We start from the raw sequence: 22,539 nt of genomic DNA on the forward strand, positions 1-22,539 counted from the left end.
GCCATTCCGACTTAAGTATTGTGTGTTAGAAGCTACAATATTTTAAAAAGTCAACAACAGATGTCAGTGGAAGCCGTAAAGATATCGCATCGTCGAATTCAACTTTAACCAGTGATTATCTATTGTAAAAATGTCACAGTTGATCCAAAAATGAGATAGGGGTCTATGATTAACCTGTGATTAACCGAATACGGTGTCAGTGAACTCCTTAAGGTTTTTGCGTTTTTGGGATAAGAGACGATGCTATCAATTAAATGAGTCAACGTGCATACGGAGGGTTCCAACACCATCCCATGGTTGGGGTATTCAGCAGCGGCGCTCGTGGCAACGCGATGTACTAATTATAGGGAACTGAAAACCTTTGACATCTGACCTGATCCACTAACGAGCTATCGACGGGCGTTTTGTTACCAGAATTGCTTAACTATGAGTGCGTATGTGCGTTTCAGAGAAAGACCTTGTTAACTTCGAACAGTAGAAAGGGTAAATGATAAAGAGGATCCCAGTACCCAGTCGATAAAACTGTATCTTTTATCATCAATTCCTCTGACCTTAAAGACACTTAGTTCCTTTATTTTAATGACATACTTCGCAAATACAGTTTAAATTAACATTCCAGTAGCTGTAGAAAACGACAAAATCTAACTTGTTGAATATCCTGAAGATTTTCTATCTAAAAAACTGTTATTTTAATCCGCGAACATACAATTGCATGCGGAAGTTTTAAGCATACCGATCTAGGATAGTATGTGACTATTAAGTCCTATACATTTGCATTATTTAGTAAAAATAACAGATATGTATAATAAATAACACAGTGCAAACATTTTCTGTAGAAATACAAATTAATATCTTCCGGCGTTCAATATACGACTTCATCGAATGATTTCCTCTTTGATTTGCATACTTTGCATTGCTGGTGAAACAAAATCTCTTTTACATTAATTAAACCACTGCATCAATATCAATCACATTCAATGTCAAAAATTAGGTAATTACAATTCTACAAAACCATCTCATCAATCTTGTACCACATTAAGACTTTTCTTCTGTACACAAAGGTAACACATGTTTTAATACACACTTCATGATAAATAAGGAATGAAGGCAAGCAACAGAACAAGTGTTTTTAATTATTCACTAAATAAATTATTACTTGAATGAATCTTTAACAAGATCACATTCTCATAAGAACTAAATACTATTTTTAAATGTTTATTTTCAGTAACATGCACACCAGAAATGGGTCTTCAAAGGCTTCAACCGACAAATCTAAATTATCGATATCAATATGGAAAATTTACTATGCGAGCCTTGGCATAAATAAATTTAGTTTCTCCTGACAAACAACAAAAAATATCTGAGATTTTTACACGAAACCGTATTTTGGGTCATAGAATCAGATGCAACTAGACTTCGAAAGAAACCTTTTGATGAAGTTTTAATGGGTTTCAACCAAACTACGAACTTACACTTTCTATAAAAGTTTCGAAGGGTTGGAATTTTTGCAAAAGTATTCGAATGTCGACCAGTTGGAAACTCAATCAATCGCAAATGGCAATACTTATTGGAAATATGTTATGATTTAAATTAATTTTTTTCTGTGGTGTACATAGGAAAATTGACACGTTTTAATAAAGTCTTTGCATAAATTCTGGTGAAAATTATCCACCTCAAACCGATTTTCTTTACGTAGATATAAACTGGGATATTTCTGTGCTCATCAAAATAACGTTCTTTCACTATAAATTTAAAACGTTTTAAAATACAAGCAAGCCAATTTCAAAACCTCAGCCCAAACCTATCATTTCCCATTAATTTTGTATGCGTTCATAACTCTCCTCTCATATTAATGCATGAAACTTCCTGAGTCATATCGATTAAAAATGTTCTCGATTTCTTCTTATTTTTTCCACTTGATATTTCTTCAAACTCAGCTTGATAAATTATGACAAATTTCCAAGTTGATGTCATGAAAGTGACATAAATATCTCTATGGAAATATAAAAAAAAATAATGCCTGTTACACTATCCCTCATATGTCCGTCGCCATTCATAATTTATGGACGCCGTCGTCGGGGTGGCGTTCATAAAGAAGTAAGATTAGCGTTTTCCTAATTGACCATTACTGTACAACTAGGGCTCCATGGTTCATAAATTGTGTTTCTAATTAGTACAGGCTGGCGCAGAAGTCGCGCGACAACCAACACGGGGAAAAGGTGCCGCGTCTGGAGCAATTACAGTTTAATTGCAACTTAAATTAATTCAATTACGTAAGCTAATTGCGGCTTGTTAACACGATTTTTTCCTTATGGAAAGCGTCGCCGAATCGAAATGACGAGCGATTTCCCCGTAAACTAATCGACTTTTGATGATAATCGATTAGAAGCAGAACGATTAAATCATTGTTGATGTTAAACTGTTTTTAATCCGTCCTTTAGTGAGTTATGCATAATTAAATGATGGTATGTTTATCCGAATTGATTATTACGACTGTATATAATTAGCTCCTGGACAAATACCGCTTCCTTTTATACTTCATTACTTATAAATTAAGCGAAAAGAACTTGGGGATAATTTATTTAGCGCTCTGTGCTCATATAAATAGTAATACTTACTCACTAAATCAACGTTAAAATGCGTAATTAAAGAAATCAATTATGAACTTAATGATTTCTAATTTTACTATGCATGACAAGATCACAATAAATTACGTGTTTTGCCATGCCGATTACGGATTAGCGTGGTCAGAAGGTGAAATGCTTTATTAGGCTTATTAATATTTCAATACAGAAATAAGAACCTATTTAACTGGATTTAGATGAAATAAATTATTATTATTTTGCAACAAGTTGTTTAATGAGACTAATAAAATAAATAGTCGCCATCTGCATCGACGTGCACCTAATTCAATTTTTTCGCAGATATTGTTGTCTATCAGATTTTGTAATTCCACAAATATAAAGTGAAACATTTTTTTTTAATGTTATATTTTATTTATTATTTATTTATTTATTTATTTGTAAAAAACTACTAGCTAGAGAACATATCATTACGTCGTCTGGATCAAACTGTAACATTAAATTTCTTTCCTGCAAGTAGATAAAGAAAAGCGTATTTTAACCAAATTCAAACTGCAACCCAAAATACATTTTCATAGCTTTCGTTGCCAAATTTAAATTTACAACAAAACAGCTGTCAGAGTTTCGACAAATCTTTTTACTCAAGATAGTTTAAAATCGCATGTGAAATGGCTTCTGTCTTTTCTACAATCGATATAGAAAGTAGACAGTCGCGCTCGTGTTTGAAAACTTAAAGTTGACAATTTTTCAAGTAGTTGAATTTGGTCAGGCTCATTATCACTCGCGGACCACAGCGTATAAACCATGAGAGAAAAGACTTTTCTGGCTCTCGTTTTCTAATTTCCTAACAATAACGTGCGGGCCAGAAAAGTGTCTTGTTTACTTAACTTCAATACGGTCCTCATCGTAATGAAGATTTAATTGAATTTTTTGAGCATAATTTCTAACTGAGACAATTTAAAAAAGTTGTCTTGACTATCGAGTTCGCTGCATAATAAAGCAAACAGAGCTCTCGAGTGAATAATGACATTATTATGCACTTGTACATACAAAGTCGATGATTAAAGGAAGATAGCGGCACTTGGAATTTTTCTTTTAATTTTATAAAATATGGATCTAATTACGATTTGCTAACATAAACAGTAAATAAATAAAAAAAATCTTAATTGCTCCGCTATAAAATCTAAGAGTACCGAGTCATTATGTAAGAAGGATCATTAAACTAAAAACCCGGATGCTATTTAACATTTAAACTGAATTTTCTCAATGCGGGGCAAGATGTCTTGTTTTACCGTCTTGATTTAAACAAAAATCCGATTTGAGAATCTCAGAATGAGTTCTCTAACAAAAGCGTAAAAAAAGGAAATTGAAATCAAATGAAGACTTGAGATTCCATTCATCTGCAGTCATTCTTTTATTAACTCAGCTACTGTTCTTCCGATCATTAATTCACCTGGCAGCATACTGTAAAATGCAGTAGACCAAGCGCGTTTCGGATTATCTTAATAAATAAAACAATAATTAATGATAGCGAAGATTTGCCTGGGCAACGGAGCGAGCGCAATTTCAAATTTCATGCTTACAATTATTAATTCGATACATATTATTATTGTGGCCTTTCTTTTTATTATTATTAAGAAGACTTGGACAAAGGAGGGAAAAAATTGCTTCCCACTGGGCTTCCACGATCGATTGATCTCTCCACCGGGCCTCAATTTCCCTTTGTATCATAGATAATTAATTGTACCTTCTTAGATCCTGCCAGGAGTCAACGGAAATGTACACAAACATCCATCATCGACGAACGTTGCTAACATTTTTACGCAGAATTACGTGTTAGATTAATTGCAGCGGCTGTGCGTCACTATTTAGAAGGTACTACCAGCATGTTGCGCCATATTCATATTGCCATTCATGTTCCCATTATTTATTTATAAGGGTCATGGTACGCATTTTTATCGACAATTAATGGCTTTGATTCAGCTGGAACTGCAAGATTGAGATCGGAATGCAAATTTTGATAAGAGATCAAAAGGGATTCAATTTTTTGAAGTTCACCTGGCGAAACTGACGTACCTAATTTATGAAGTTTGCTTAATGAACTCAGATCTCTGATAAGTTACCACCGTTATCACCGTTTTGTCAAGTTTAGAGTCATTACATCGACAAAGTTGCATTAAAATCTGCATTTTTTAATTTTATGATTTTGAAAATCGGAAGTTGTTCATCGAAAAATGCCAGTCGAATGAAGATAAAACGAATAAATTGTTTGATAGACGTGTCGTCTGCTTCCAAGCACGAACAAGTTTCCACAATTGTGGAAAATTTATAATATTTACGTGGTATAATTACAGGTAAAAATGATAGAGCCAGTGGTGAATCAGCAATGTAAAAACCATATAAATGTCTACTACAAATCAACAGTTTGTTCTTTTGTAGCTTCACGGTTTTTTAATTCTATGTGAACTTAAACAAATCATAAATCACTGGTGAAATTAGTACTGGGAATAAAAAGTTTCCGAAATGTATCAAATTTTCAATTAGGTATGTACAACATCAAATAAAGAACTGAGGTAAGTTAAAATGTAGTGTGGTTAAAATGTTGAAAAAAATAACAAAAAAAGTTCAAAGCTTTTAAAATTTTACAATCGCTATATAAAGTTGACGATGTAATTGTCATTTTAATTTCGAAATGACATTCCTTTAAACTCAAGTGCGTAAAAATCACAAATAGTGCGTAAAAGTGATCCGGCGAGTGCGTAAAACTTATGCTACTTTGACACAAATTGAAATTAAAAGTAAGCAATCGTTTTATACTCTCATTTAGAAATGATTTATCGACTTTTGTTGGAGTTCACGCATATTCGCGCCTATTTCTCAAATTCCAATCGTTGAATCTGCGCAAAAACTGTCAAGTAAAGTGTCAATTGTAAATACTTGCCAGAACTGTCAATTCAACTACTATCGCGCTCAAAAAAAGAAACATGTTGTCTTAGTTTTTTTTATCGCGATTGTACTTATCGTTAAATTTTCTATTTTGCTGCGATTGTAGAAAAAATCTTGTTTCCTACTCGTGTGAAATGGATGTTACAAACCACGTTTTAGTGCTTAAAATGTTGGATAGGGTACCAAAAACACTGAGTTAAAAAAAAATTAACCACCCTAAAGAAGTAAACGTTCAAATTTGGCGCAAACGGCGCAAAGTAAATGATTAAATTTTAAAGGCAATCCGTCATCTCTGAAAGAAATTTCACCTTCATTTTCACCTGTAAACTTGATTTTTGTATACCGTTTGTAGCCTTTTAAACGAGGTTGAAATATTGGCATGTTCGAGGACAGTTTAACATTCCAAAAAATTGGTAGACGTGTTGGTTGACCACATGCACCAGTCAGACTCATGTGGAGAGACTGGCAAAAGGAAAACTTAGAAACCTTTAGTAGAGGCAGTAGACGTCCTAGAGTGACTGGTAATCGCAAAGAACGCCTCATGACAAAAAGTGGACTTGAGGGCCCATCAGAACCAACACACGCTGTTGGTATAAATTGGAAAAAGCAATTGACCACAGTATAACCATGTATACAATTTATCGCCGAAAATTTTCATTTGGACTTCAAACTTATCGTCTTCATTTTTGCATTCTTTACACAAAAGAACAATAGGCGAATAAACTGCACTGGTGCCAAAAGAGACAGCAGTAGCCTCTGGAATAGTATATATCCTCTTTAGCGCCAAATTCAAATTTTGCTTCTGGCACTATGACTGAGGGTCAGAAGATCTAGAAGTCAGAGACAAAATTTACAGTTTGCTTAACATTGCCATATGAGTATAACTTCGGGTGTAATGGTGTGGTGAACAATATACCACGGAGGAAGATAACCTCTATTGATCATTCCGACAGTGTTGAAACCTGTTGATCCAGAGCCTTCCAAGAACACGTTCCAACAAGATAAAGCGCGGTTTCATTCTGCCTGCGTTTCTTCGAGGTTTATGGTAGTAAATGACACCGATCTTTTACTTTGAGTATCCATATTACCGGATTTAAAACCTATAGAACATGTCTGGAACATGATGGATCGGTTACAGAACCCACCGAACACTTTGGAAGAGCTACGTATCTTCAGATAGCCTAAAACGTGATGCCTCAAAATGCAATGAACCATCTTATTTCCAGTATGCCCAGGAGGGATGTTGAATGTATACGAGTACGAAAAGATATTACGCATTTTTAATTTATTTTTAAGTAAATATTGTTAAATTTTCTTAAAAATCTAATCATTTGTTTTTCTCAATGCATCAACTCTTTCTACCAAATTTGAACGTTAACTGTTCAGCTGTTCAGAAAGAACATTCTTAGAATAAGAACCAAAAAAAGAAAAAAACTGAAGCTAAGAAAGGAATGAAAAGACCAGTAAGTACGGATTTTTTCCGCTCTATTGGTAGTACAAATGAAATCAGAAATTAGATATGGCTTTAGTCACCACTGTATAGGCGCCAAATCGGCCCCACCGTCATAACATAAACACTTTCCTTATTGTTTCAGTATCAACTTCAGAATTGATTCAGAGTAATAAAAATACCTCATGCAAAAAGCAAATTCGCGTGTAGTTACGTTTCCCACAAACATGGAATAATAACATCCAATAAAAACATTTATTGCTCATTATTTCCCGAGCATTCTATTTTAAAAATTTTCAAACACTGCTGTTGTATAATTTAAAAACTGAACATATCCTGAGCCATGCATATTTCTTCCGTCCATTAGCATACGCTAAGTAGTGAAGAAGTAATTTGTCAAAAATTCAACAAAACGACTTCCTCCCACTATCTCGCCAAAAGTATTTTTATCACTATATTAATTTTATCGAAATTTTTCGTTATATGTACTCCCGTACGACCGGTAGTTGTAAAATTCGTTATCTGTCGTAAAACTACTAATTATAATTCGATAAGGCCCAATTTTATTATTCGACTTATCTTTACTGTCATTCTAATTACCGACAAAATTCAGGTAAAATCGGCGAAAGTCAAAGAGAGGTTTTCGAACGAAGACGTGAGCTTTTTCGAAAGCGCATCTGATTAATAATAAGCTCAAATTACTCGCGAACGAATTGTGTCGACTCAAGAACACTGCCCATAAATATTTTATACGTTATTAAAACTTCACAGCGATATTAACTTCGCATTATAAAGCTTTGTTCTTCATTAAAGCCAGATAAATTAAGCGCCGTTGAACATTAAGCTGCATTCGCATGCATCGCGATGACGCCAGGGCGCTTAGCAATTACTATCGTTTTTCTTAGTGAATTCATAATAACCAATATCCTCCAAATCTGCCCACTTACCTGTGTTTGCGTTAAACCTAAACTGGCGGCTAATTCGGCCCTTTCGGGCAAGGCCAGGTACTGCGTCCTTTGAAATCGCCGATTCAACTGTTGAAGCTGAAGACTTGAATAGATTGTTCTTGGTTTCCTCATCTTCTTGCCCTTACCACCGCCCGACGGCCTCTCCAACGATAAACACTTTTCTGCAACAAAATTGTTTGTTTGAACAGTGGAAAGAAAAAGTTTCAAAACGCGTTACGCCCATCACGGCGATTAAAATCGGGAACTTAATGAACTTTCGAGGCTCTTAAACAACATTTAAATGAAATTTTGTGGTCGCAGAACTTTTGCTTGTTTTGTGCGGCTGTGCAGCTGGATTCAAACATACATTTTTGCATTAGTTAAACAAATTAAAATCAAAATTTGGAATTATTTAGTAGTAGTACAATACTTCAATACCGAAATTATTTGGTTTTTCTACTCATTTTAAGTACAAAAAGTCAAACAAATCAAATGCATATTTTCAAAAGAAAATTGTTAAAAAATGTCGACTCAAAGCGTTGATTAATTTTGTGTGACAAAAAAAAAACTCGAGGATGTAGAAAATTTTTATCTACGACCACTGATTTGCTTATAATTTGTTTTAATTTATAATTAGAACCGCAATAATAAAATTTGGCGGATTTCGTTTAGATTTTTTTTTTTAAAGGGCGACGTGAAGTTCAGAGCAAAAGCAAAATTGAAACTGAAAACTAAACAAACGAATCCGGCTTTTAACAAAAATTGAATATACAAAGTGTTTTTAAAATGCATGTACAAAACAGTTATGCGCTGTTCTAGAAATGTACTTATAAAGTATAAAAAACCAATTTTTAAACCAAGAACTGACAAGGTAAAATTATCCTCAGTCCACGAACTTTCTACACCACTGGCAAAAAACGCACCTGGAATATACCGTGTTTCCGCAAATCGACTTAACTTTTAAATCAGTGGCGTACAAGCAAATTTATTGAAATTTTTGTGTAATTTAAATAAAGACTTACTAAAACTTTTTCCTCATAATAGGTCAACTTGTGACAAGGAATTACCACTCCTTTTGTAGATATATTTCAAAAACACCTTGTATAATTATATAAGTTTGTGTTCAATTAACAATTATGTATTTATTTTCGCAATAGAAAGCACTAAAGAACACATTGCTGCTTGTAATTGAAAAAAGATTGCAATATTATGTAAAATAACAAATTTTTTAGGTAGTTCTAACCCCGAGCAGTTGACAACCTTCGCAAATTTTTCATGCATTTTTATATAAAAAAAAGTTATACCTATCAATTATAACTAAAATTATTAACAATAAATAACAATTAATATCAACCAATTAAATATAAAGGGACAAAAATAGGATTTGCAGAAAATGTAATAAATATCAAAATGACAATTTATTTAATAACACAGCATCTGATGCATGTACAAAATAAATAAACAAACGACCAAATATGTATTATACATTATGGTACTAAAACGTTATTCGTTTATGGTTAATTATGGCCCTATTGTAGGCAGATGTTGGTAATCTTGTAATTTAAATTGTTTTAACACTTTAGACCGGTATTTACATATAAATGATATACTTTAATTATGTAATTATTAGGAATTATTAGTAAAATTAATAAGTACACGTTTTAATTACAAATTAAGTATTAAAGTGGGTACTAATTTAGATAATTATTATTAATAAAAGATGTATTTTTATTAAGTTATTAAACATTTTACCTTAACTTTTATATATAGATAGTTTTCATTTTCTGTTTATTATAATACGAGAATTGGTTCAAATCTGAATTCCACAAATTCCAATATTTTATAACAGTCGATAAACTTATGAGAAAAGCCAATTTTTCTTATGTTGCCCTCCTTTTTTCATACGTTTATGTTGTAAAAGATTCACGGTTCATACAATGAGGTATTTATAACCGAGCTATTAATTTTTCATTAAAATAAATCAATGTTGTCTAAATCATGTAATATTTGTGAAGCATTGATTTATTGATAACTTTTGAGGTTTAAGCCGAAGTGTTTATTAGAAATGCAAATTGCAATAAAAGAATTTAACAATGATAATTAATTTATTGGTGCCACCGCCTCTTGCCTTCTTGTAACGGGCGAATTAAAAGTAGGACAAATAATAAGTCAGCGCTTGCAAGAATTTTTTGCTACTTAATGAAGCGATCAAATCTTGACACAATTGAAATATTCTGTTCTGTTATTAATTAATGAAGGATAAGCAAATAACGGGCAAGTTTGTAAAAGTCGATAGGAAAAATTCAAATTTAGAATTCCGTTATGGGCCTGCCGTTTTCTTAAATATTAAACGAGTGTGATTAAATCTGGAACAAAACTTTGTACTGAGAATAAAAAACTTTATAAAACAGACTTGAGTGGGTTATTAATATGCTCCCTTTATGTTAGTGCAAAAGTGTTTAATTAAGATTGGAAATATTCTGTAAGGAAATGAAATACAGCCATATGACCGGTCGAAATTTTGCGTGTTCCTTCAGAAGTTCGTGCTTCTCCAATAACTCATATTTCGCGACCGTAAATCACAATGGACAATTAACTATCTAGAACACAAACAGCAGTTCCACTCCTAAAATAAATCAAATTTTTATCTATTCGTTATAAACTTGTTTCAACGAAAATATATGCGGCAATTCCGTTTCTAGATTAAATACGGTGTAAAATTTTATGTGCGAATTAATCAACGTTTCCGCAAATAATAAATACTCGTCAAAACTCACTTTTCTGCAAAAAATCTCCTTGTTCAATCATATCGCCGTTATGGTCGCTAATTTTAATAACACGCGAAGCGCTATCCTTTCTAGTGAAATATTTTTAAATAAATTTACGCTAATGCGAATTGTTTAAATAATTCATGCCGGATCGATGCTGTCATTTCTGTTGTGATTCTTTCTATTATTTTTAGGTGTCCGTGTGTTATAAATCCGCCCAGTGTCATTGTGGGGACATTGTTCTATTAATCGCTGCTTTTTTTTAATACGGTTTTGAAGTGACGTGCACTGAAAGCCCTCGATGGATAAATCGAGCTGTACCAGCACGTCCGACTTGATAAAATATTCAACAATTCCCACACGTTCCGCTGGAATTAGTCGATGTGTTGTAAAAATTGAATTTACCGAACATACATCAATCAAAATCGACGATAAGCCGCCGAAAATAAATTGTATTATAAGTCGGAATATTCGATGAGTTTATAGAATGATATAAGTCGATAAGATCGCTCAATGGGACCGAAACATAATAGAACGATGCCATTAACAAGGTGTTTATTGATGGATATCTTGTGACAATTGTCGGGATATGGCGCTATGGCTAATTTACATCATTACATCGATGTGTAATCAGTGGCCGACGTAAACGCTATTCATAAAGCACTATTCTACTGCTGCAATTTGCTGGTTTTTACAAATTAACTGCGCTCTTATTAGCAGTTGAAAGAAGATATGCCAGGCTACCTAATTAGTCTATATTTTCAACAACCTTTAGAAGTTTATTTATCGTTTTGAATTTTTAATGCTGGAAACTAAAACACTTAAAATCCAAGTCCATTTTATGTAACTACAACGGATTATTTTCTATGTGAATTACCTTGTGGCGTAATAAACAGTCACATTTTAAAATAACTGCACATTAAAAAGTACTTAGATTGTCATCTTCCTGTTCTTTGTGGATCTGGTTTAGGTACCTTGAGAAAAAGCTCCCACATCACTTATAAATAATCAAGAAAGAACATTCAAATTAGAAACCATTCGTTTTGTGTTTAAAAGCGTTGAGCACATATTTTGCATTTGAGAGTAAAAAAATATTTTAACCTTGCTAACAATTTAAATTAACCAATTACAAATGTTTTATAAATTAATATTCAAATAACGGGTGATCAAAGAGTTTGCAGATTAGAGTAGGCTATGGAACAATATTTCCCAACTGTAGTTAAATAATATTAACAATTTTAAAACTCAATGGCAGTGTCTAAACTTTCATAAAAGTTAATCTAATTTGACAACTATGAAGTTTCACAATTAAACCAGTAAAATCCAGTAAAATCATTCCATCGCCTACCCTAATCTGAAAACTTTTTGATTACTTGTTACAAGGAAGCCCATTTAAAACCGAACCTAATATCTTCGTTATTTGTGAACAGATTTTAACAAAATTTAAAACGAAGATTATTGAACACGTGAGGCTTAATTTGACATTACTTAAACGTTAAAAATGCAATTTCAGTCGCCTTTCTGATGAGTAAGTAAATAAAGTATAAAAAATTACATTCAAAACATTGAGCTTCCGTGTAAAAAAATTAGTCGTTTGTGTCAATGCATTGCGATTATTTCCAAAAAATTGACAAAACAAACCATAATAGAGCTGGAATCAGCCTCTAGAGATTAAAATTAATCATACCTAATCAAATCTCAAAATAATACTCAAATTAAATTCAAATCAGAAATCTCAAAAACGACAGATTAAAACAAACGTCAGAGATGTCCAAAATTGTCAAGGTTCGTAGCCGAAAATGATTTTGTTGCTTTTGAACATGTTAGCTGATTTTATGCCTTTTTTTCTTGGAAACTAGACCTGCTAGTCGTTATTTTTCAACAAACGCCTGTTGTTATTGCCGCCTTATAAAACAATATTAGTTTTAAATGATTTAAATTTATATAAAAACAAATAAACTTATTTAAGTGTCGTCTGTAATGCCAAATCAATCTTTCTCTAACTGATTTCCCTTTAACTAACTTTAAATTGTTCTAATTTAAAATCTAACAATTTTTTTTAAATACACTCTCCAAATGCAAGAATTTGTGGTTAAAATGTCAAGTTTTGGGATTATATCTATGTATACCTACTTATTTAGAACGAAAATTAAAATAAGCAAAATTCATTCATGTGGTTTTGAGTTTAAACAAGTAGCTAATAAAGCTGTAAATATTAATAAATAAATTACATAAATGTGAAAATACATCAAAACAGTTGTGTATTATTGTTCGTAAACATATAGTAACAATCTTTTTGTTTGATGAGGTAGGTTTATCTATTTATTTCTTGATCGAGGCTTTGTTGTGAAGACAGACATATTTAAATATTTAACAATTTTATTTTTAGTTTTCAAAGACAATTACTTATTTATGTATTATTTGTACAGACATTTAAATGAATTAGTTTATTTAATATAAATATGCTGTTTATACACTTTTATCTACATTATGACAGACCATAAATTTTACAATGTTTTAAAGAAACTAATAATTAATGTAATTATATCTATTTTCACAGCTGTAAATAAACATTTATTTGTCTACATATTTAGTTTTAAAACTGAAGTTAGGTAAGGATGCATATTATTTTAACTTCAAAACGTCAAAAAACAACAAACTAATTTTAGACAAAAGAAAATTCAACTGTAGGGACTTTGGAATATTTCTGTTAAATGACATTCTAAAAAAATAATGTACTCAGATACAATTCGCGTAAATATAAAATTTAGGTAATAAAATAAATATATCGGTAATAATTGGTTTGTTCACGCAAATATCTTTACATGTACCTAGTAAAAATTTCTAGGTAGAGGGTTGACCGATGGTTGAACAGGCCCGGACTCATTTCGTGCTTATTTATTGTTCCCAACCGCAAGGATTGGTACTGCCCGGTCCTCTCATGTGGCCATAAAATTTACTAGGTGTATGTCAACTGGGTTTACAGTACAATAGTAATCTAAATTTTTATATAATGAGAAAAGACAGTCAATAACATTATGTAAAATATATGGTTCTGTTTTATTTTTTATAATAATTTATTTTAATAATTTGTTTATCCCTCACTAGTTTTAGCATAATTTGGCGTTTATTTCGTAAAACGTCAACTTGTCACACTCCTTGCAATTAGAAATATGAAATGTTTAAACTACGAAAACAAGCCAAGTCTTTCTAACCTAACCCGATAAAACATTAAAATGGTTTTTTGCACGAAACCACTCATACCCACATACTTTGATAATAAATTTATCACTTTTCAATGCTACTGAAGTAAACAGCAATGTCATTGCAATGACAATTTGCGCTGTTAAACACAACTTTATTAAATGTTTAGACACTTGAATGCTTCAACACGTTTCTGCAAGAAGCTTTATAATTCCTAGTAGGAAAATGTCAGAAAAAACATATTGCGAGACGTGAGGAAAAAGATTAAAATCTTTCGTTTAAAAATTTTACAAAAACTCGCGCTGCAACAGCAACGATTTCTTCTTCGTTTTCTGGTCAATTTTTCATTTCTCCTGGTTAATTTAACAGATTATCTTTTAAATTGGTGTTGAATTAGAAAGTAACAATAAACTAACCATTTTTTAATAGTTATACGGTGATCACGTCGTAAAAACTGCAAGACATATTACCTAGTATCCATCGAAGGACTTTTCGAGTGCTATTATTAATGACCCGCAACTAGAACTGGAGTTGTTTTTGCAATTATTTATTGCAATTACTGCTCGTAAAAAATGTTATTAATTACGCGTCAATCCCGGTCAAAGATCGTTATTTGACATGAAGTAACAGCGACTCAAATTGGCCAATATCATTAAATTTCCATGTAAGAAAATATTCGCTTTAATTAACCGCAAAGGACTAATTAAGAGAAAAGTTTATGTCACACATTTCTTAGAAAAAAATAACGCACGAGGATTCAAAGATCGGAGTTTGACACTGTGAGGACACAATCCAGAGTAATTTTATGCAAGAATTTCAATTCCAAGTCTTCGTGTCCGTATCAAAAATTCCCGCTTTCACATTTTATTTTCTGTTGTAAAATTAAAAATCCATAACTCTCGTGGGAATGTTGTGGTTGTAAATCAATAGTTTCCAGAGACACAACCGCAACGTTAATGCCATTTTTCTTTTTCTCCTAATTATTTAAAATACGAGCGGCTCCTTTGCAAGCAATCGAATGTTTCATTCCTGCGGTGGATTAAAATGGCTAATTATTGCACAACTCAATTTGTTATTCCTTAACACAGCAGTCACATCTATGGTAAAACAAGTCGCTTAGAACAAGATTTAAATGCTACGAATGCTGAAAATGATGTTATTTGAGAAACAGACAAGGCAGATTACATGTGAAATTTGACACAAATAGCTCACACTAGAATTAAAAAACTACTGCAATTAATTCATCAATTTGTAATTATCTAATTGGTTAATTGCTTTACGCCAGACCTGCAGTAAATCTATATTAATTCCGGTAAATACAATTAATGGCGACGAACTCGACTCGATGCTTTGACGCAGCTTTTGAACAAAAGATTATACAATAGACAGTGTGCTTACATAAGAACAGAACGGGGAAAATCGTAGTTTATTAGACAAGACATTTTTGTTAGATAACAGGCGATATAAATTAACCGAGGAAATTAACAAGACTGAAAAAGCTTGAAAAATGAGTAATTAGCTCTCAATATCTGAAAAATTCCTTAACGATTAATTGGTAATACTAAGTTCCTTTCTGTGATTCTTAATTTTGTGTAAATTTTATAGAATTGCCACAAGTTCTTTTACAGAGTAAGTATGTAGTTGAAAATCTATTAAAACTAAAAATATTTCTTAGGAATTAAAAACTCAACTAGATTAAACTTTTCCTATCAAATTTTCATCTACTCAAATTTCTGCTGATTTTTTAGTTTTACAGCTTATAATTTCAGCCACAACGTTATCAAAATACAAAACAAATTTTGTTTCCACTTAAAATATTAGGTACTAACCGGGGCGCTTCTAATAACATTTCTATAAATATTAAAATAGTTATTATGTTATTAATATTTAAAACACACTTAAATTTATCAAAGTTGCTACTTTTTAACATTTCTGACTATATTGTACAAAGGACAAGAAAATTCCTTGTTTTCTAAAATCTAACATTTTAATGTGATACAAATATGTTAAAAATGTAGTTCTGCATAAAACTATAAAAACCGTTTCTACTATTTCTGAAAACAGTCTTGTGTGCAGTTTTAGAATTTTTAGAACGATTTTGAGTGTTATCAATATTCTGAGTAACAATGTGTCAGGGAAAATTTGCAAAAATATAACTTTTTTAGTCAAACGTTTGAAATAACTGTCGTAGAGAGTGCGCTGCGCGTTCCAACAAAATTTATTACAAGTAAAAACAAAAAATTTTTGTTTAGCACATTTTTTAACAGTGTTATTGCTTCCAACTTCACAAACTTTGAAACGAAATTCTGAACTACTCCCTTATATTTAATATTAATTATTTAACCCTAATTAAATGTTAAATCAGAAAAACAGAAAACACCTCCATCACCACTTTTTTCGGATTTTTCGAGCTAAAAACTCGTCCAACAAACTATGAGAAAGCTTTGAAAAACCTCAATCAGCGTTAGTGGTTTGACTTTTGAATTAAGTTTTTATATAAAACACACCTCCAATATTGGACGTAAAAAACTAACTACACTTCGAAATTTTTTCCAGATTATGTGAACTAATAAAATACCTGTAGCGATTGAGAAAAAAACTACTTTGGCTAAATCTGATATGAGAGGGTCCAACGTGAGGCGGTTTGATCTACAGAAGAGATACTTGTTGTGGTATCTTAATGTTTCATGGAAGCCATTAATTGTGGTAGAAGAGTCGAGATTGAGATTGTTCTAGGAACGGACGCCAACATATGTAAGAAAGAATTTGTTGCAATATGATAAAAGGGGACGTGGTGCAAGTATCTCTACTTCGAATTAAAAATTAATAATCATAATCGATATGTGTGAAGTTTGCCGGATATTTGTTATCAAGACACTTTTCATGACATTTTCTCAAACATGAAAAATAATGAAATTTTTATTTTTATTCCCATTTCTACTGTTTAGTTTTATTTCGCCCAACAAAACCATTGCACACTTCAGGTAATTACTTTTAACTATTCTAGTTTGCCCTCTCTGTATTCATGTTTAGTAAAACCACTGACTTACAAAAGACATTATATTTTTTAGACGTTAGTCGAAACTTTTGTAGGATAGTTAGGCAGGTAGATACAATTTTAATAAACGTCTAATGATCGCTAAATTTTATCAGGTAGATAACATAAAAATGAATGAAAAAGGTGTACTTAGTATTGTTCAGAAGTTCCGTGCCAAATTTATTTCCTTGAACATGTACGTGCATTTTATCGAAAAATTGAACTGTTTTAATTAATGGAAGCTTTTTAGATTACGGTCTGCCTGTTTAGCTAAAATTTTCATTTGCGTGTTTTAGGTATTCAAACTAATAAAGGTGCTTTCTTTATCAATCCCACTGACAATTAGTAGATAGTTGGTCAATCAAACTAGTCACCACAACGACATGGACAATATTAATAAATTTTTCAAAAATTGTCTGTCAGTGCAGTCTTGGAATAAATTTGTAAAAATATGTTTGTTTAATTGCCGTTTATTTTTGGGGTAATGTGTAAATTTGTGGTGTATTTACACTGTGCGTCGGTCCGCACCGGCACCCCTCATGCACTTACCATCATCTTTGGGCGAAGGAGGACAATTGGAGGCGTAAGATCCTAAATGGTATCCTCCATAGGAGTTCTGGTGCATAGGGGGGAACGGATAGGCCCCCAAAGCCCCCCTAGGGCTTGGGAAGCCAGCGTCGTGTGTTCCCGTCGGTCCCGTGTGCGCATTTCCCGCCGGCGAATTAAAATGATGTTGGTACGAAGTCCTCAAAGGTCCATACCCATGTTGTTGTAATTCGATGAAGGCGCTTTTGGACACCGGCGTCGAATTGTTGGATTCATGGGGCGTCGGGGGCCCGATATGTGCCTCCCCCGACATTGTGTTAGGAGTCCCGGGAGGATCCTCGTTAGGCCCCCCAAAAGGGGAACCCAGATCCGTGAAATTCAACGTCGTGAAAGGTTTGTTATCCACTTTGAAGAGCAGCGGAGGCGTCTTGGACAGTTTATGATGCCGGATTCAAGAGAAAAAACACATTGAGCACTAGGAAGCACAGTTTGGGTCAGCGACGTACACTCTCACTAGGTTTCTATCACTCGAAACACCGCGAAAATCCCGAAAAATCCCCCGAAAACCGCCACTGGATCCGGTTAATCGGTTAACGACGTTGATCGGAACCGGTGGGGCAATTTACGGTACTCAACTGCGATAATACGTGTAATTCACACTATAATTGAGTAAAAACTATTTGAAGATTAACCCGAAACCAAATTACACGAAATTGAGCGCATATGTCGTTTTTTTACGTCGAAAATTGCTCTCTCTAAACCAACCATCTACTTCCTACGACTGTAGGGACTATAATGAAGAATAATCATATAATAGTCGGCTTTGCCGCTTAGTTGCACCTTTCAACCGGCAGATTTCGCTACCGTTCAGCGTTACGCGCGCCAAACACCGCCCGATTGCCTCTCCATTGGCCTCGAAACCGTCCAAGGCGTGGTATAAACCCGTTTCTGGCCGGAGCTGCGCCAAAAGGGCGTCATCGCTAGCCATCGCCCCGCCTCTCTAGACTTCCAGGCGCTTCAATTTTAGGTTAGGTTGAGGTGTTGTTAACACAACCAAGTGCTTTATTACAGACACATTATGATCAATCTCTTTAAATATTGTGCTTTTGGGTGACAATTCATTATAATTTGACGGTGTAAATTGGGCTCCGACGATTAAACCAAAACGATGCTTATTTTCTCACCGGTTCATACGTTTATTGATTTTTGACGGAGGGCGCATTTTTCGGGGTAAATTTGGTGTTTATCTGTGAACGATATGCTAACGAACCTTGTTGGCGCCCATTAAAAATTCATTTCGTCATTTAAACGATGAATTAGTAATAACACTGGCTTTGTTTAATCAAAATTAAAACATTAAATAATTATTGCCGATAAAAGTGCAATTAGACTAAATGTAGATCATCACTTATTCACACTGTTATACGGTTTTATTGATATTTTGGGAAGTCGTGTTTGGTTCGCGTCGCTGAGCTGGATCTAGCGATTTTTTCGGGAAAGTCGTTAGTATTCGCATGTCAAACTTGTATGCATGATGCACTCTATTAAAATAAGGCAATCAAGAGATGACAATAACAACATTGTTACAAACGTTGCTTGTTGAGCGTAACAATAAATGAAACGACTGTCAATTTCGTCATATTATCCTTGGACGCTTGAGTGAAACGATCTGTTCTTCATTGTTATTATTATTGTTAACAGTGCAACGATGATGAAGGAAATAAAAAACAACGGTTACTTTTCTCTTTATTCCTCTTTAGCTCATAATATTCAATTACTCTAATTTACACGGTTTAAAAAGATCTAAATCATGTTTAGAGCCTAAAATTTAAATCTACTTTTTTTGTATAGTAGATCCATTATATTTTCTAGGTGAAAAAAAGGAAGAATTCCTAAACTCGTGTTATCGAAAAATTTTTATGGCTTGCATAATAAATGAGCTGTTTTGAATAACAAAATAATGTTAGACGTTTGCTCCTATTACACGATTTTTTTTCCAAACTTGAGCATGTTTAATAATTTTATTAAACAAATTTATGCTGATCTCGGCTCAGGACTATGATTAACTTTTGCATAAATTTGTGTTGTTCGTCAAAAAATTCAAATTGATAACCGAGATAAGTTGTCGATGAAAACTTCCTCTAATTTGCGATTACGTTAGTCTTCCGTTTCAAATGACGGATGTCTCGATGGTACTCTAAAGTGGTAGGTTGGAACTTGGATTTCTACAATAAGAAGTCGATTAATATCCGGCATAAACGTGGAATTAGAACGGCATCTACCTACATTTCTTTTGCATGAGATTAAACGCGGAACATGTGGATAATCAATCAAGAAAGGTTTTTGTGGCGAAATAAGACTACTTTACAAGAATGGGTATACATGGTAGTTAGGTATGTGGAGGTAGGTAATGTTTAAATATTTTTAACACATTGCTGAGGTATTTTCACCTAGAGGTAAACAGCTTAGCGTTGTGTAATATTATATAGGTAAATTTCTAATGTCAAGAAAATCAAGCAGAAAAAGAAGATGAAGACAGTTAACGGTAACTTCTCACTGCGTTTATTACGTGTATTTATTATTAGATAGTACTGACACTGCAGAACTTTTGATTTATGTCGATAGGATGCTTCATTATCTGAAATTTATCTAGAAATTAATTCACCTATCTATTTATCTGTGTAAATATAACAAAACTGTTATAGAATTCCAACATCACTTTTATCTTACTACTTTCTTGCGTTTGTCGGAAGTGAATGTAGGTACGCCTAATATATTACAGTTTACACTTTTGAGTCGCTTGGTTTCAAAAGAGGCCATCTCCATTTTTGGCAAAAATCGACATTTTCTATATATTACAAACGTTTAAAACAAAGCCACAATATGTACTTATTATTGTGCTTCTAATGTATGTCGCCCTGATCTATAAAGCAATAGAGAATGAAGAAATTGCTCAAATTATACCTGAAGAATTAAACGTTTGAATTTAAATTTAAATGTTATCAAACAAAATCTATTATTTTTGACATTTTTGTTTGGTGTTGTAAATCGATTTTCTTAATATAATCAATAAAAATATATTTTGTTTTTACATATAGATTTAAAAGCTTCACAAAAGAGTTGACTCTCAAATCTAGCCATCTTCTTGACTTTTTCTGCCAAATATCTACTCAAAAATTTATTTTTTGTATGAAATTAGTCCTTTCATTCAATTCTCTATGTAGGTACTGTAAAAAATTACAACAAAAATCTCATTAGTTTTTGCGGTACGACTCATTTTGCATTTTCCAAAAATCAGGTTGATATGGAGATGGCCGCTATTGAAACCAAGCGACTCACTTGCTATTGATAATGATAATGAGATCCTAACAATGAAGCAAAATAATTATTTCAAATTTTAAATACATTTAGATAATTATGAAAGAATTTTTATGTTGTAATTATACGTAGTGTTAATACCTAGGTAGGTACCTATGTTCATTAATAGTCAAGAAAGTCATAGATTACCTACCTATCATAAGAAAAAAAATTATCTTAATGTCATGAGTCATTATACATCAAATAGGTATGTAATTAGTTTACTAACTCTTCAAATAATAGTACTTTACAAATTAGTTGCATCTCAAAAACTTTTTTTAAGAAATTCTAATTCGAAAACAGACAAAATTTATCACGTCTGACTTTGGTGGAAATATTTAATAAAAAATAAAAATTATTTCTTAAGGAAATAAAATAAAAAAAAACAACCCTACGATCAAATATGACGAATTTATATTAAATTATGTGTCCAAATTCTGATTTTTTTAAATGTCAAAAATGATACAATCTCCTTTATCTAATGTTTTTTCTATGGTAAGTTTTGTATTTTTAAAAAATCTCAAGGTAGGTAAAATGGTATAATTTGTACATACAGGCATAGGTATATAACATTTTGACATAAATGTTATAATTAAAATATTATAGATGTCGCTAGAGGCACTACAGGCTAAAAAAATCAGAGGTACCTAAAGTACATGTGACATCTCTTTTGAAATGAAATTTCACTCTGTATTTAAAACACAACTTTTTTTATTTTTAAATATACAGTATGTCCCCGGATTGAGTTCACAAGAGGAAAAAGAAAAAATTTTCCATTTTACAAAAAAATGACAAAGGAATAACATTTTTTGCTTATTTCAAAACAGATAAATCTGCAATTAAAATTTCAAAATTATTAGTTTCTACTCTTAAAATAATTTTTTTCATTATTTTTATTTATTACATTTTGTAATCGTGTTTAAATAATAGCAGGCTGTGGATTCACAATATCAAATAATGCGTTAAAGATTAAAAAAAAAATTACCCAATAAAGTGTAAGCATTAAAAAAATTGGAAAAAATGCAATTGCATCCTTATCAATAATTGAACAAATTCGAAACAGTCCAGTCTTAAAGAATTACGAGTTAGAATTGAACTATGAGCTAAAACAGGTAATGGGTCAATCAAATAGTGGAAATTGGTTTGAGTTAAGGAACAAATTTCATTCCTTTGACATTTTTTGCAAAATTAAAAATAAAAAAGTTCTTCGTTATATTTTATTTTTTCCGATTTTAAGAACACAGCTTGATAATATTAAAGTTTTAATTAAAGATTTATTTATTTTAAATTAAACAAAAAATATTATTCCTATGTAATTTTTTTGTAAAATGAAAAATATCGTTTTTTTTCTTCTTGTGAACTCAATCCGGAGACATACTGTATATCGAGGGTTATAAATATAGTAAAATAATATATTTTTTTAAACTTTAATACTACTAAACAATAGCCCAAAAAGCAATCTTGATACATCCCTATAAACAATTTTCAAAAATGGTAAAACAAAAAAAGCTGTAGCAATTAAATTATTACATTTTAGGCTTGATATAGATACAGTAAAAACTTTACAATCTGAACCACAATAATCCAAATATCTCGGTAATCCGGAGTGACTTCTTTCTCTATGGTAGCTCTGTAGAACAGAATTAACTTTTAAAAAATTTTAATTAAAAAAAATGTGCAAACAAGTTTTTGTTTTAAGAAA

The 22,539-nt window shown here is 32.2% G+C and overlaps 1 protein-coding gene across 1 annotated transcript in view; it reads right to left on the bottom strand.

Annotated features, from left to right (window-relative positions):
* The window catches only part of LOC148180891 (homeotic protein distal-less-like), a 47,276-nt gene extending 28,987 nt beyond the window's left edge, over positions 1–18,289 (bottom strand). The window contains exons 1-2 of the mRNA XM_088035556.1: positions 17,484–18,289; positions 7,926–8,107 (exon numbers count right to left, since the gene is read on the bottom strand). Coding sequence (XP_087891682.1) covers positions 7,926–8,107; positions 17,484–17,793 — 492 coding nt within the window. The 5' untranslated portion in view covers positions 17,794–18,289. The remainder of the gene's footprint in view (positions 1–7,925; positions 8,108–17,483) is intronic.
* Between the last annotated feature and the right edge of the window lie 4,250 nt (positions 18,290–22,539).

This window comes from Gnatocerus cornutus, chromosome 1 (assembly GCF_029298725.1).
Source record: "Gnatocerus cornutus isolate USDA-ARS CGAHR chromosome 1, icGnaCorn1.1, whole genome shotgun sequence".
Taxonomy (NCBI): domain Eukaryota; kingdom Metazoa; phylum Arthropoda; class Insecta; order Coleoptera; family Tenebrionidae; genus Gnatocerus; species Gnatocerus cornutus.